Source organism: Heptranchias perlo, chromosome 32, assembly GCF_035084215.1.
Source record: "Heptranchias perlo isolate sHepPer1 chromosome 32, sHepPer1.hap1, whole genome shotgun sequence".
NCBI lineage: Eukaryota > Metazoa > Chordata > Chondrichthyes > Hexanchiformes > Hexanchidae > Heptranchias > Heptranchias perlo.
In genome coordinates this window covers 27,199,526-27,216,087 of record NC_090356.1, presented here as the reverse complement: position 1 = coordinate 27,216,087, position 16,562 = coordinate 27,199,526, and the positions used below count along the sequence as shown (strand labels likewise).

Sequence of the window (16,562 nt, the reverse complement as noted above, 5' to 3'; positions counted from 1 at the left end):
TTGAGGTTCCCTCATCTCAGCTGACATATCAAACCTTGCAGACATGTCCTGGGTGCACCAATGATTTTGCCCCATCTGATGGGAAGCAGATATTTTGTGGACGAATTTCCTTGAAGCTTCTCCCACTCCATTGCTGAAAAGGTTCCCGTCAAACTTGTGCCAAACCTACGGCCGCAGAAACCCCTAGGAAATTTCCAACTCATCTTTTTTAACAAGGTCACAATTTGCCCTGATAATCCTATCATCTCTCCCCTTTTCATAAAATCATAGTATCATACAGCGCAGAAGGGGGCCATTTGGCCCCTCGTGCCTGTGCCGGCTCTTTGAAAGACCTATCTAAATAATCCCACATGCCTGCTCTTTCCCCATAGCTTTGTAAACTTTTTCCTTTTCAAGTATTTATCCAATTCCCTTTTGAAAGTATTGAATCTACTTCCACCACCCTTTCAGGCAGTGCATTCCAGATCACAATAACTCGCTGGGTGAAAAAAAAATCTCCTCATCTACCCCTGGTTCTTTTGCCAATTATCTTAAAATTTGCGTTCTTTTTTTTTTAGCTCACAACACATACAGAGCACAGCGTCTGGTGGACCTGGACAGTGAACTGGGCTCGGTCCTTTTCTCCAGAATGAGAGTTAGCAATTTTGAGCAACAACAGCTGGACAGTGAGGCAGACGTTGCTCGAAAACGGAAGCTGGAGAGGATGGTGGCTGTCCGACAGCATGAGGCCGGCACCGATCTTAATTCAAAAACCCACATTCTGGTAAGGTGCACAGACTGAAGTTTTGCCAACAAAAAAAAAATAACTTTCCTCTTAGGAGGAAATCTCAAGATTTTGTAAAATATACAAACACTCGGTAAAAGGTAAAATAATTCATTATTTATGGGATCTTATATCTAAAGGGTGATTCCATGATCTAGCACTCCCGACGGGGAGCCACTTCTAGGGACATTGTTTTTTTTATTCGTTCATGGGATGTGGGCGTCACTGGCAAGGCCGGCATTTATTGCCCATCCCTAATTGCCCTTGAGAAGGTGGTGATGAGCCGCCTTGAACCACTGCAGTCCGTGTGGTGAAGGTTCTCCCACAGTGCTGTTAGGAAGGGAGTTCCAGGATTTTGACCCAGCGACGATGTAGGAACGGCGATATATTTCCAAGTCAGGATTGTGTGTGACTTGGAGGGGAACGTACAGGTGGTGATGTTCCCATGTGCCTGCTGCCCTTGTCCCTCTAGGAGGTAGAGGTCGCGGGCTTGGGAGGTGCTGTTGAATAAATCTTGGCGAGTTCCTGCAGTGCATGAACATTTATAGGAGGTTCCAAGGAGGGTATTAATATTTGGAGGGTGTTCCAGGGAGGAAATGTGGGTGCACAGCCATTGATTTCCATCCATTACCCGTGTGCTGTGACTACAATTTCCAAAGATGTGCTTCCTGCAAGTCCCGCTCCCCAGTGGGAGGGTGGTACTTATTATTTTCTCCTCTCTTTTTGCCTTGGCCAGGCAGCCGAGCAGACAGGAGATGTACTATCAGTCTTGCAGTTGGCCACTAGGAGCCTGTCTGGGACTTGCTGCTGACTTTTAAAAACCAATTCTATATTTTCCGCTCCTTCCCTATTTGGCAACCCATTCCTCCGATGAATGTCCCATTCGGGCAGCCCCACTAGCGTTGGGCAAGATGTCATGTCTCACGACTGGGGGGCACCGCAGTTACCATACCAGAGAAAGCCGCCATCAGGTTGCCTTTATCTGTATTTGTACTTGGGAACGTCTGTTGAATGTGGGAACATCTCTGTCACACATCCAGAGTGACTGACATACTTGTACAGTTTTAATGGGCCAACATATCCTGATTGGCCCAAATATCTTATTCACTAAAGATGCAACAAATCACATTTAATGCTGCCTGAATTTTGTTTTGTGTATTTGGTTCCTTCCTTTACACTAGCAGCTCGATCAAGTAATGCATGGCCTCTGACCCAATGGTCCGTATGTGTGCAAGCAGTCCCAGCGGTTTAAAGCAGTCGATCCTTTGCCTGGAATACTTAAAGTGCTTTATGACAATTGTCATATTTGGAAATTTGAGACAAGACATAAAATTGCACCATACTCAGTCCAGTTTTAAGACAGATTTTGGTACACATTACACTAGTTTCCCTGTTGTCTAGAGCAGTGCATTTCAAACTTTTCTGTCTGGGGAGCCTACACTGTGAGCAAATATCAACTCCCTCCCAGATATGCCCTCCAAATATCAATACCCTCCTCCGAACCCCCTATAAATGTTGATACCGTCCCAGGGACCACCCTGTGAACATTGACGCCCTCTTGGAGACCACCCTATGAATATTGATGCCCTCTTGGAGACCACCCTATGAATATTGACGCCCTCTCAGGGACCACCCTGTGAATATTGATGTACTCTCAGGGACCACCCTGTGAATATTGATGCCCTCTCGGGGACCACCCTGTGAATATTGATGTACTCTCAGGGACCACCCTGTGAATATTGATGCCCTCTCGGGGACCACCCTGTGAATATTGATGCCCTCTCGGGGACCACCCTGTGAATATTGATGTACTCTCAGGGACCACCCTGTGAATATTGATGCCCTCTCGGGGACCACCCTGTGAATATTGATGCCCTCTCGGGGACCACCCTGTGAATATTGATGTACTCTCAGGGACCACCCTGTGAATATTGATGCCCTCTCGGGGACCACCCTGTGACTATCGATGTACTCTCAGGGACCACCATGTGCTAACTTATGAAAGACATTATCAGCTAAACAAAGGATTACAGCTCATGAGGTGTGAGCCTGACATCAAACCCGTTTGGTCCCTATCTGCCAAACAGATTAATGCTGTGTACATACTTCCAGTTTGAAAATCAATGATATACAAAATAGGATAGTTAAATCAAAGTCAGTAACAGGTAATAGGACAAATGCTAACTAAAGGTACAGCCTTTAGAAGTATTTACTTGTCATTTGCAAAGTAGGATCAAAGTGAATAATTTTCTTTCAGTATGGCAGTCATTTTCCCCCCACAATAATTGTTTAATACTTTGTTGTTTAAAAAACTGAGTTATAAAAATGTTTCTATATTTTTTTCCTTCTCTTCTCTCGCATGCTTCTTCCTCCTTTACCCGTTCCTTATTTGCTTGTGATTTGGGACTAGATAACTAATATTTATTATTTGTCAATCTTGAATATATTTATTTATTGTAGAAAAAATACCACCTCACCTGCTTCCAAATTAGCCACAGGCAAGAGAGTGGGTGAATGGACCGCTCACTGCTCCTGTCAACACCATGCCTGAGTTGCCCACTAGGGGGTGTGCTTGAGGTCAACATAAGCCCTCCTATGGACTGCGTGAGATTATGAACTCACCGTGAGAACAAAGACTGGTGTGAGCCCAACTCTTGACCCAGTTGGACCCTGTCCACCAAACAGAGGGGTGTTGTGTCTGTACTTCCACCAAATGAGGTGTGTGCTCTTTTCCAGGCAAAGCACAAGGAGTGGATCCAGCATGAAAGAGACTTACAGATCATAGAAGAATACCGTGAGCGGATTAAAGCGGAAAGTATCAGCAAGATGTTGTCCCAGGCCATCACCACGCAGTACACATTGTACGCCACACTTGGGAATGCTGAATTTTTTGAATTTTCCCTGAAAAATCCCTACAACGTTCAACACACAGTGACCATTGAATGTGAACATCCAGAACTGAGGTACGCTGCTCGCTTCCCAAGAGCATGAAGTCTGGGCCTTAACTTGTCACTGTATGATAGTCACAACAAGAACTGGGGGCCACTTACAGTCCATCTCCTCGTCACCTTTGATCATCAGCAGACCTGCTGCTCGATGGCTCTGGACTTTAATTCACTGCCCATAGTTATAGTTGGAAGTGGGATTGAGGAGGGGGAGAGACAGACAGACAGAGAGAATGTTTAAGAAAATGAAATTATTTTTTGAAAAAGCACGCAGTGATGATTGATCTGTGAGAATGGGCCGTGAGCTAGTCACTGCTCAGGATTGTGACCCTCGACCAAAGGTTGGAGTATCCTTGCTCTAAACATATTGAAAATTACTAGATCAAATTTTAATTTTTTTCCCCTGCCTTTTATTTATTTGTCCTTCCTTGTGTTACCCGACATTTCCCAGCCATGGGACAAATGGGCAGGTGGCCCACCCGCAGGCTTCTTCAAATGTCTCTCTTGTCCTGGGCACCAGGTAGTGCATAACATTGACTTGCAATGACTCCCTCCCTTTCCTTTTTCATGTGGAAATGCCTTCTCTCTAATGATGGGAGATCACAAGACTCACATCAACATCTGATCTGGGAGCACGTGATCCTGATACTAACAAAGTGGACTGTTTTTCCCTTGGACTTCAGGATGTTCAGTTAGTGCAGCCCCAACAGCACAAGATTTAGAATTAACCTTGTGGGTGAATTAGGGACACAAAGGTGTACCCTGCCACTGTGGAGCACCATGTTGTAAGGGCATCATATTATAGCTCCTACATAACATAGTGCTCAAGGGATGTCGGTGTTGGGGAATGGAAAACTTCCTTTTGCAGCCACCCAGCATTCAATCACTTCCAGATCAGGTACAATACAGTTGGGTGCAGACCGAAGCACCCTTTCCTCTGCCCCATCAATGTGCCCCCCCGCCCCACCACCCCTGCCACTGCACCAGTTTTCCTCATCCTGTTGATTTCCTGAATGAGACTGCCAGTTTAGTGCTGAATTCCGTGGCAGTTTTATGCTGTGGGTCATTGTCCCCACAAAACTGGATTGAGACTGCCCAACTCATTTTCATCCCATCATTCTGGGCTAGACCAAGATAAAAAAGCAAGTACCACTTGGCCCCCTCCCTCCCTTTCTTTTGTTTCCTACTCAGAATTAATGCCCTGCAACAGATTGTAGTTACTTTCTCCAGTATGAAGGTTGAGTGTGTGACTTGTATTTTTTCCAGCGTCATTGTGAACAGCAGAGAATGGAAATACTTCAAGAACCTCACAAGTGCCCTGACCCCGCTGGAGGAGGACATGTTCCATGTTCAGGGAGGCGTACAGTTCCCACAAATCTACCTGCGACCCAAGGAGACTGTCTATATCCCATTTAAATTCCAGAGCTTCAGTGCCGACCACTCCATCACACCACAGGTACACTCCAGTCCAAGGTCTGGTAGATTTTCATCTCTTCTGGTTTTCTTTCTTCCAGGTCCATTTCATTTTATTAAATTCAAAAACAATATTAAAGCTCCCCGTGTGACTCAGCTGGTAATCGCACTGCCTGATATCGATCCGAGACGTAAAGACCAGTATGGTCTCCGGTTTAGTTCCTGGTCTGTGATGAGTTAACAGATATTTTTTATGGCAGTATTGGGAATGCTACAATTAAGAAAGAAAGAACTTGCATTTATATAGCACCTTTCACGACTCAGGCCGTCCCAAAGCGCTTTACAGCCAATGAAGTACTTTTGAAGTGTAGTCACTGTTGTAATGTAGGAAACAATTTGACCGTAGCTCCACTGGGCTAGGTGGACGTGGGCAGGAGGGTACTCTGCCATTATTCCCACTCCTGATCACTATGCAGAGGCCTCTGCTGGGAGATATATGTCTGTGTGTGGATATTGGATGACGTCAGAACCAGACACTCACTGTCTGAGATCACACATGAACAGAGGCCATCTCAGCAAGATACCTGAGAATGACTGGTACCCAGGTAACTATACCCAGCAGGGAATGAGAACCTTTAGGAGAAGAGGAGGGGAGAGAAAACTAGAGGAAAAAAAATCAAATACTAGAAATCCTTGGCACCATATTGAGAAGCAGTGTGCAATAAGACAAATTAAAGCACTGAAGCATGGAAATCACTGTATAATATTCATAAACTAATTTGCGTAAAGGTGCATTTCCAGGGGAAAATAATTCTTCAGAGACCCATGAGAACACAAATTACACTTTGTATTTTCATTAATTTTCTCTTTTCCAGGGAGCCATTTGGGGCCCGCCTTCCCTTCACTATGACACTTGGTAGATCTGATGCTACATTTGTCTCTGAGCTTCCATTCATGGCCTGCCTGGCTGTGATATTCCTCCTCCTTTTCTTGTTCTCCAGCAAAAAAAAAGACTATCTCAGGTTTATGGTAGCAGGAGTCACAGGATAATGATCCCGAGTCGGAACACTGTCCTTTATAATTCCTGTCTCCTGCACCCAGAGGTACTGAGGACACTTGTTGCTCCAAATTGTTAGCTTGGTTACGATCAGCTATCTCAGCAGTGATCGGTAATTGAACCTCATGTAGTCTGTCTTGCTTCAAATCATAAGATCTTTGTATTGTATATTTTTCATACAAAGTTTTAGACAAGCCAAAATGCTGTGAATTTAAAATTGTCTTCTGTTGACTGTAATCTCTGAGTGGGGGGAGAAAAGAAATTCACAAGTCTGTCTTGCCATAGATATTACTTTCAGGCGGAGGTGGGTAGCTGGCTCCCTGAACAGAAGTCATTACCTACTCTCACAAGCTAATTGCATCAGAAACTCCCTCATATTTTTGAAGTGTTAAATGCATTGAAAACTTACACCCATCGGACACTCCATGATTCTTCTTGGAACCCATTTGATATACAGTTAGATATCCAAGACAATCAAACCACCAGATTGACAGGACATCTAAAATCTACCTGAATGATAAATTGATTCCCTCCTGCCTATTTAGAAAGAATTGCTTTGATCTAAAGTGTTGCAGCCTGCATGGAATATCCTTGTTTGCCTGACTGTATCAACATTGTGGCAGTGGCAAGGGCTCTGTGGAACTGAAGTGCGCATATTGGGGGTGATTTTAAACCCCAAGAACAGGCGGGTGGGAATTGAAAATGGTTGTATTTTTGGGTCGTAACCGCAAAATTTTCAGACTTTGCTTTCCCAGTGGGAAGCCTGTACTTTTCCGCGCCGATGTTAAACCCGGAAATAAAGCCGGGTTGCGGTCACAACCCAAAAAACAACTATTTTTAACTCCCACCCGCCCCCAACCCACCCGTTCTTGAGGTTTAAAATCACCCCCATTGTGTTCGATAAAGACTCAGTTAAAAGATTCTGAAGAAAAGACGTTGAGATTTTGGATTTTGGATTTTCATTATCTTTGGGAGAATTTTGTATGGATCGAGTATTGTATTACTGATTATTTGCCATTCACATAATGTGGGCGATGCTGACAAGGTCACATTGCCCGTCACTAGTTGCTCTGAGAAGGTGGTGATGGGCCGCCTTCTTGAACCACTGCAGTCCATGTGGTGACGGTGCCCCCACAATGGTGTTAGGTAGGGAATTCTAACATTTTGACCTGGCAACAATGAAGTAACGACAATATATACCCATGTCAGAATGGTGTGTGACTTGGAAGGGAACAGAGCTGATGGTTTTCCCATGATATTTCTCCCCTTATCCTTCTCAGGTTGCAGGGCTGGGAGATGCTGCCAAAGTGACCTTGGTGAATTGCTGCAGTGCGGCCTGTAGATGGTCCATACTGAAGCAACAATGCGCAGCAGTATGCTGGTGATGAAGGGAGTGGATATTGAGTCTAGGCAATTAAGCTTTTGTGTAAATTCTTGTAAATAAATTAGATTACTAGTTTTAGCCTGAATGATACTCAATGGTGTGATGTAGCCCGCCTTTTGGACTAGACATGAGCACAACGAGAGCAATAACACATGGGTCTCCAATACTTAACATGTTACAAAAAGGGTTATTATTAGTCAAGTGGCACATTATCCATGCACAACATGTATAAGGTTATATGTCTCAGGTTATGGGAGTTGCTAATCTGTTTATTGATGTGCCCTTTTTCAGTGAACCCCGGTAGATGGCCTAGCACCACACCAGTACCTTTACTTTACAGGGCACTGGGGAGCTCAATCTGATTCTTATATATTTTCTGTGATATGAGGTAGCTGAAGAATAACACCATTACCTAAATTATGAATGAGGCACAAGGTGCCCTAATGTTGGTGTTTACTCGATGAAAAATGAGTTAACAGTAACATAGAGAGGCTCATTTTATTCACCTTGAAAAATGAGTTTTTTCCCAATGCCTGCTAAGTATTGAATTTGTCATCATTTTTAGTCTAGTGATGTAGTAAAACAAATGCTGGGAGAAGGTAATTACTAAGCGCTGAACTGAACAGGTTGATGATGTGTGTAATTTGATGTGGGTTCGGGAACACATACGCAAAGCGCAGAAAACTCTCCAGAAATCAACATGGAAGGAAGCTACCCTGATGGTGCAGTGAGTAAATACAGTGCTACTGAGCTGTGCAGATCAGGCTCAGTACCACACAGGGTGATGTATTTAATCACCAAACCATCAGGGGAGAGAGTATTTAAATGTTAATCTGTAGTTTACTCAAAGGAGCATTCTCATTGCAAATTTCTGTTCAGCCAAGAATGCTAATTTATTGTATTCCTGCTTTTTTAAAAATTTTAAACAAACCTCTTGCTGAGCAATATTGAAGAACTCTGCGCTCTGCAGACTTTCAATAACTTTCAAGCCGTTTGGGAAAGTTTGGCAAGTTCAGTCTTTATATAAGCCAAGAGTTTCCGAATAGCATTACTTCAACCCATTTAAAATAAATGAATTAACACCCTCATTAAAATAATGTCAATTGGAAAATCTAGGCTCAGAGCCCTACAGGAAGGGAAAATCAGAGGTTCCAAATTACTGTGTTTGCTCATTTTAGCAAAGCAGTACACTTCAGAGAGCAGATTGTGACGTTCAGCCTTTTCTAAAATGATGTTCTTCAAACGAGCAGCAGGCTCACAATTTGCAGCTATCCCCCATTGTGCCGTTGGTGTTGACTCTTTATAAACTGCCAACATTTACACAGCTCATGGCGCTTTAATGGTGGTCTGACTCATAATCAAATTAAACACTAGTTGGGTGACCTGAAAGCTTTAACTTTCTTAATCTTGAGATTGTCAGCAGATCCAAGGAAATGGCTGACTTCCTGGGTCAGATGGCTTTCAATTCAATACCTTGATGCTAAAATGAACAGTGGTATTATGTTACTAGAGCTACTCAAATTTCTACAGTATTAACATCAAAGACCTAAAATATCATTTGAATTCAGATGGTGAGTGTTGGCAGGCTATTTGACTATGAGGACATCACAACTAATCCTGCCTGAGATTAGCTGACTCAGCAATGACCAGGTTTCAAATCTAGGGCGTGGCAGGGAATGATAAATTATACTTTAATTCTGTTTTCCACCTCATCCCTATTTGCTCTCTTATCCTCTATTCTTTCCCAATCTTTATCTGTTCTTTGTGCTCTCTCTGTCTCTCCTTCCTCGTGGCTTCCACTTTCCATTTTGGATGGAGGTGATCTAGTTTAGAAAAACTAGGTTTTTGTTGGCTGAAGACTGGTTTTTAGTAACTGTTTTTCAGATAATTGAAAACTGGAAGGATTAACTTCAACTAATCTTTGACCTGTTGGAACACAGAACAGACAGAGTAAACTGATCCAGAATGATCAGAGGGTTAATCTGAGGGAATTGTATGGAATGCTATGCCATGTAATAGGATGCAGGTTCCATCATTTCTACGGTGTAGGTTGTCAGTCTCACCAATGCCAGCAAGGGTAGAGACTGGGCAGAGAGCAGGAACTAGCCCCACAGAAAGGGGAACCGAGAGGTTCCAAATTACTGTGTTTGCTCATTTTAGCAAAACAGTACACATCAGTAAATTGTGCCTGCATTGCTTTCTTGTTGCTCAAATTAGCAAAGACAGGAATTTCAGCCTCCAAGTTATCCTGGGTCCATTATTGCTTGTGTCTAAGTCCCTGGTTATGGTGTTACACTGACAGAGGCCTGGGTTCAGGTCACATGCCTGCCCTCTTGGCAGGAAATGCTAAGTTGCATAGAGGAACCCCCTTCTCTCTTCCCTCCCAATATCAACAGACCAAAAAAAAATACATCGGACTTTACTTTGCTTACTGCCAACATCTTAAACTGTTGTTGTTATTTTCTTAGGGTCCGGCTGATTGGAGATTTCCTAAAAAGAACATCATTAATCAGCAGCAGCCTAACTCCACATCAGCCAAGAAGATCAAAGTACGTATCATCTCATCAACTGTGTGTCTGGGGATGAGCACCGTGGTTCTAATTTAGATTTGCATTTAATTTGACTTTTGATTTCCAGCTTGAAATAGTTTTTTTTCCAAAAATTCAAGATGTGGAAAGCTATTGTATTATAGACCAGTCCATGTAACATTCGTTAAATAAAAACAGAAAATGCTGGAGATACACAGTAGGTCAGTCAGCATCTGTAAAGAGGAAGCACAGATTACCATTTTGGGTATAATGCTGTGCTCAAATCAAAATGCTGGAAATCTGAAATTCTGTTCTACATGTACTGCTCATATTCCTGATAATTACCTTATTATCTGAATAGACCCACCTAAATACGGGCAGACATGTTCTACTTTGGCAGTCACTTCCAGCGGGTAATCTCAGAAGTGGAGGGCAAAGTCAGATATCTGCCAAAATAGCTTCCAGCTCCCCACTGAAATCGGCTACTAGCAGCAAAGAAAGTCCAAAACCCTGCCCACCCACTACTCCAATACCCAAGGACCCCCTTCTCCCACATACCAATACCCTTGTGCTCCTCCTATTACTCTCTCACACCTTAGACTGCCCTCTCAACTCAAATCACAACACTGTTTTAGTACTTCTGAACAACTCCTACATACCTGACACCTGTAACATCTTCCCTACCATCTTCCTTTCTATCCTGGACTTTAAAAAAGGATAAAATTCACCACCTAACTAAACATAATAATCAAGGCCACTGATTTACTTCTATGAAAATGTAAACATAATCATATAATTACCATGACACTTGGAAATAAAATGGCAATCCTATTTATTCAATCACCTAAAATCATTGGCTTTGATATATTATACATTACATAGCATAAAAAAGCATGAGCAGTGCCATGGGGATCTGTGATACATAAAGCAATATACATATTTATATCTTATATGTCTTGCATCTTGAAAGAAGGAACTGCATTTATATAACATCACACTGGACATCCCAAAGCACTTCACATACAGCGAATTACTGTGAAGTTCAGTTACTGTAAGCAAATGTCACAGGCATTTTGTGCACAGCAGGGTCCCTCAAAAAAGCAATGAGGTGAATGTCCAATTAATCTGTTTTTGGTAGTGTTGGTTGAGGGAAGAATATTGGCCATTGATCTTCTTCAAGTAATGCCGCAGGACCTTAAACACCGACCAGAAGAGGCAGACATGGCCTCAGTTTAACATTTAATCCAGAGGACTTCCAACAGTTCTGCTCTCCCTTAGTATTACACTGAAGATTTTATGCTTAAATACTGAAGTGGGATTTGAGCTTGTGGCCTTCTGACTCAGAGGCAGAAGTGCCATCACCTGAACCAAGCTGTGACAAATAATAGATTGTTGTCTGTGTTGGCGTTTTTAGCTTGTATTTTTTTTATTGCTGGAAACAGCTTGGGTAAAGTTTTCACCAATTACCAAAGCTCCAAACTGTATTTGTTGGAGGTTTACTGTATTTCCTTTCAATCGTAAGATTTTCTGTTTCAGGTGTCTTTTAAAATTGAAAATCAGAAGCCAATAGCCATCCTTCAGGTGAACGTCGAAGCTCAGCCCTTCGTTATAGATCAGACATTCCGCTTTTACCAGCCTGAGCTTACATTCCTGAAGAAATCTATCCGCCTACCTCCATTGCACGCTCTGTCAGGTATCACATTATTTGGCCCTTACAATGTAGTATTTCTATTTATTTCTGTATATTTTCCATCAATTGCACTGCCTTGCTGTATATTCCCTTACCGTGCTAACAAAAAACCCTGATACTACAATAGTACCAACTAAGTGATGTGTTATTACTTCAGATCCCACAGGGTCACAGTTATATTTGTTACCTTTACAACAGCATCGTGTAAAGCCTAGTTTTCCATTCCACATGGCCGGTGACGCCAGTGTGGAACAGGTGAGCAGGGCCAGGCAAACGGGCAGGGATCCATGTCGCCAGATCCATGTCGCCAGATCCCTGCCTGTTTTGCACGTGCCTGATCTATCAGCCGTTTTTTTTTAGGCCAAACTGTAGCGACCTCCCACTAAATGAGGGAGAGCTTCAGTCAGCATTTAAACATATGGTACATGTATAAGGAACACAAGTGCGATTGCCTAATCTTTGCTGTGCACTCGGTTTGCCCATACTATTAAATGGGTGATTAGGGTCAGCTCAGTGCGATTAAGTGGCTGCTCAAAGGCAGGTAACTGGGTTTGTCACATGATCACTTCCGAAAGTAGCCTTTAACAGTGGAATTTTGAGAACTTGAGTTCTAATTGGCCGCTGGACTCAGGTAGGAGCGGGAGGAGGCAAATTGCTGATTGTCAACAGGCGATGACATGGTAACCAGGCCCCCCAGAGGCTGACCTTCAGTGTGAAAGTCTGACGGTTGGCATGTATGAGCCTTTTGTTCATATAGCGACTTATCACATCTTTCAGAGATGTCTCAAAGCGCTTCATTGAATATAATGAATTACAGAGACTTTATTTTGTGAGCAAATGGAGCAGTGCACATACCAACTGAGCCAGTGGGGTTGCTGTTGAGCAGTCACCTGAGCTTTATGTCTTCCACAAACTAATTGTCTGCTCAAGATCATTTTCTGGATTTCTTTTTAGTTTGCTTCTATCAATTTGGAGCAGCTACCAAGGGTGACTTACTAGTGGAATGGGAAATGACCCAGATACGGTGCCCCTGGGAGGGTACACTCAGTGCCATTGCTAACAGTCCACAATTGCGATCCCCATTTACCTTGTCAAACAGAACAATTTCAGCACTTGAATCAGTTCATTTTCTGACTGATTGCTCTTGTAAATTGAACACCACTTTATAGCTTCTTTCTGTTACACTGGGTTGTATGGCATTAATTTATTTTTCATTGAGCCATTAGATTTTAACAGGGGCAGTTCCATTGCAACTCCTTTTGAACTTGATTGATAGATCAGAATGATTATAAATTCCTTATAAATTACTGGCAATAAACCACACTTGTGGTGTAAATGAGTGCTTCCCTGGCCATCAAATAGGATGAGTCTACCACCAGCAGAGCCTTAAAATCATGTGAGAAGTTTGTTAACTAACTTATACAAGCTCTGTTTTGTGTGGCAGTTTGGAGTGTATTTATGAGCCATAAACCTTTGTATAGAGCTGTTGCAATTGTTTAAAGTCATTTTATTCTGTTCTGACACTACTCATATTTCCTGATCAAGGGACGAGCAGGCAGTTGAGTGCCATGTCTCTTTAAATCTTTAGTCTTCAGCCAGGGAGAGATTGTCCTTTTGATAGGGACTGCTTACCCTCTGCGTTTTCTCTCCCCCATTGTGGGGAAGTATCTGTTGTTTGATTGGCACCATTCCTAGATGGCAGCGTGATCCTATAGTTCCTCTCCTATTGCAGCATCTAAATTTTTTCTCAAACGACTCTAGGGTTTTTGCCTCCACTACTGTGCCTGGGAGTTCATTCTGTTTGTTAATCACTCCTCCTGTGAAGAGCCACCCCCAACTTCAGTTCTAAATTTTCGTTTAACTAGCTCGGGCCAGTGCCCTCTTGTCCGACTCTCACAATTTAGTTTAAAGTAATATTCCAGGTTCACCGTTTCCATATCATTTACTATCTAATATAAAACAAAAACAGAACATGCTGGAAATACACAGCGGATCAGTCAGTATCTGTGAAGAGAAAAGAGAGGTTAATGTTTCCCTCCCACCTTTTCTTTCTGAAAGTGAAGCCAGTTCTGGGGAAGGACGCACACCTGAAACCTTCACCTGTCGTTTCTCTTTACAAATGCTGCCTCTAGCATTTGAATATTTGTCTCCTTTGTGTGTTGGTGGTCGGAACTGGACACAGTACTCAAGATGTGGTCTGGACACTAAGGGAATCAATGGGTATGGGGATAGGGTGGGAAAGTAGAGTTGAGGTAGAAGATCAGCCATGATCTTGTTGAATGGCGGAGCAGGCTCGAGGAGCCGTACGGCCTACTCCTGCTCCTATTTCTTATGTTAATATGTAGTGCACTGTACTACTTGAGCATGATTTCCTCTGACTTGTACTGTGCTGTTTTGATTGTGTAGTTTGGCAGTGAGTTTGTTTTGTTGATGCTCTGCTTTTGATTGAACATACGGAATATCAGCTCTGTTAAGGTCCCTAGATCTCTCTCAGTTTTAACCGTAGCTATTTCAATTTCATTCATGGAGTGTGCATGTTGCTTATTTTTCCTTCCTATGTGCAGTACTTTACACTTGGCTTTGTTAAATTTCATCTGCCATCATTCTGCCCACTCATTCTGTCCAACTCATTTATATTTCCCAAGCTGCCTTCTCCTCCTAGTTTGGTATCATCTGCAAATTTGATCAACTTGCAATGAGCTTCTAAATCCAAGTCTTTGGTGTAAATTAGTAACAGTAATGGTCCCAACACCGAGCCTTGGGTCACTCCACTCACTACTTCCCCCCACCCTGACATAGCTCCTGTGATAGTTTTCCACCCTTCAACCAATTTCTTATCCATACTCAAGAATTATCTTGAATCTGCACAGCTTTGAGCTTAATTGCTAGCCTTTTATGCAGAGCTTTGTTCAATGCATTTTAGAAGTCTCGATACACCACTTGGGATGTCATTAACTAAAAAAAAGTCTGGGGATTGGTCAGGCAAGATCTTCTCGTTGTGTTTTCCAGATTATTTTAGTACAGATAATCCCCAATTTTACTCCTGAATATTCCATCATTTTACATTCACTGAGCCTTTGAAGGAACTCCCCATTTCTGATTTTCATTAAATTATAAAGGCCTGGTAATTATATATAAGTTACAGTTTCTAGAAAAAGAAAATGGAGAGACAGAGGAGATTAAAATAAATAGCTTACTAATAGTCCAAATTGTGTTCGGATATTACGTTTACACTGTAGTGGTCTAGAGTGGAATTTCCCCTCCCTAGCCATAGGATGCCAGTTGTAACACAGCTCGTTCAGCTGAGATCAGCTAAATCGTCACAGACCAGGGATCGAACATGGGACTTTATGGCTCAGTGTCATACTGGACAGCATCTTTATCAACTGACTGGGAGAGGTAGGATTATGGCATAACAATTCACTGAGTGATGCTGGAAAGAGGCAACGTATGTTTCCTGGTAAATCCTGTAAGTATAGCTGTACCAGGCAGAATAGCCATAGTAAGCTTTTAAAATATATATCCACATATTAAAGATTGATTCTGCAGTGGCTGTAATGGTTACACAAGGTCAGGCCTGGCGTATAGGAGTCATTTCCTCATTAACCATCCATGAGAAGAGATAAGAAAGTAGGTATAATAGTAAATCAGTCTAGGAAACGAGGGATAATCTGGTACGAATAAGGGTTGAGTTATGGATGTACTGGGAAGAGATAAGACTTTGAATGCTACAGAGAACTAATGAGCGCTCAAGTGTGGAATGTCGGGGTGTAATAAACAACCTAAGACATCAAAGGCCTGTGCAACGAATGGTAGCAACTAACCTCACCACTAAATGAACTTACGTATCAACAGAACACACACAGAATGTGATGACGTAATTAAACCTATAAAAGATACAACACAGTGGAGCTCCTGGGGAACTTCAGTCTAATTTTGCTGAGGATAATGTAAGCAGTCAAGGCAACATGCTTGCAATCTCCTGAGGAGTTCTTGGTATATGAGTATTGGTACCTATATCTCATATGCACTGCATGTAAGGGATTGTGTTTTATTATCTCATTGACTTGATTTAATAAAGAGTATTAACCAGATGTTGCAGTGTTTCCTAGTCCTTGAACTTGTATTAGAGGTAAAGGATGTATGACAATATCCTATAATACCTCCACGTAAGGGCACTAGGGATCTATGACTTTCCTGTATAAACCCAACGACTCCTTCAGTGGCTCAGTTTCACAACGGACTGTGTCTTTGCCAGTTGAACCATTGAGGAAACTACCAGCAAACATATGGGGAGTGATTTTAGGAGGCAATTGTGGGGGCGGGGGTCTCTGAAAATCGCGGAAATCCCGTTCAGGTTTGGAAGCCAACTCCAACCCACCGACTTCTGAGTTTCCCAGGGACCCACCTGTGTGTGCACGGGCGACCCAAAGAACCAAATGTACCTCATTGAGGTACTTAAGGCACTTTACCTGTGACAAATGAAGGGATTAGAAAGATTTTTAACTTACCTGGGCGGCTTGCCCACAGCTTCTGATTCACACCTGGTACAACCAGGCATGAAGGGCCGGATCAGTGAAAAAGAAACTAAATAAATAAATTAAATAAAAAACCATGCAAGGAAGTGAAAACACTAAATGAACCTACCCTTGAAACCTGCTCCGTGTCCGATGTCTCCCGCTCCGATGTCCCCTTCTTCACCGTCCCGATGTCCCCCTGATCTTCTCCTCCCCCCCCCTCCCGTTCCAGTGCTAGATGACATCTGGCTCTCTCTCTTTCTCG

General features: G+C 42.7%; 1 protein-coding gene across 1 annotated transcript in view; it reads left to right on the top strand.

Annotated features, from left to right (window-relative positions):
* The window catches only part of nphp4 (nephronophthisis 4), a 95,941-nt gene that overhangs the window by 60,369 nt on the left and 19,010 nt on the right, over nucleotides 1-16,562 (top strand). Inside the window, exons 7-11 of the mRNA XM_067970653.1 lie at nucleotides 558-763; nucleotides 3,500-3,726; nucleotides 4,975-5,164; nucleotides 10,031-10,111; nucleotides 11,627-11,783. Of these exons, the coding sequence (XP_067826754.1) occupies nucleotides 558-763; nucleotides 3,500-3,726; nucleotides 4,975-5,164; nucleotides 10,031-10,111; nucleotides 11,627-11,783 (861 nt within the window). The remainder of the gene's footprint in view (nucleotides 1-557; nucleotides 764-3,499; nucleotides 3,727-4,974; nucleotides 5,165-10,030; nucleotides 10,112-11,626; nucleotides 11,784-16,562) is intronic.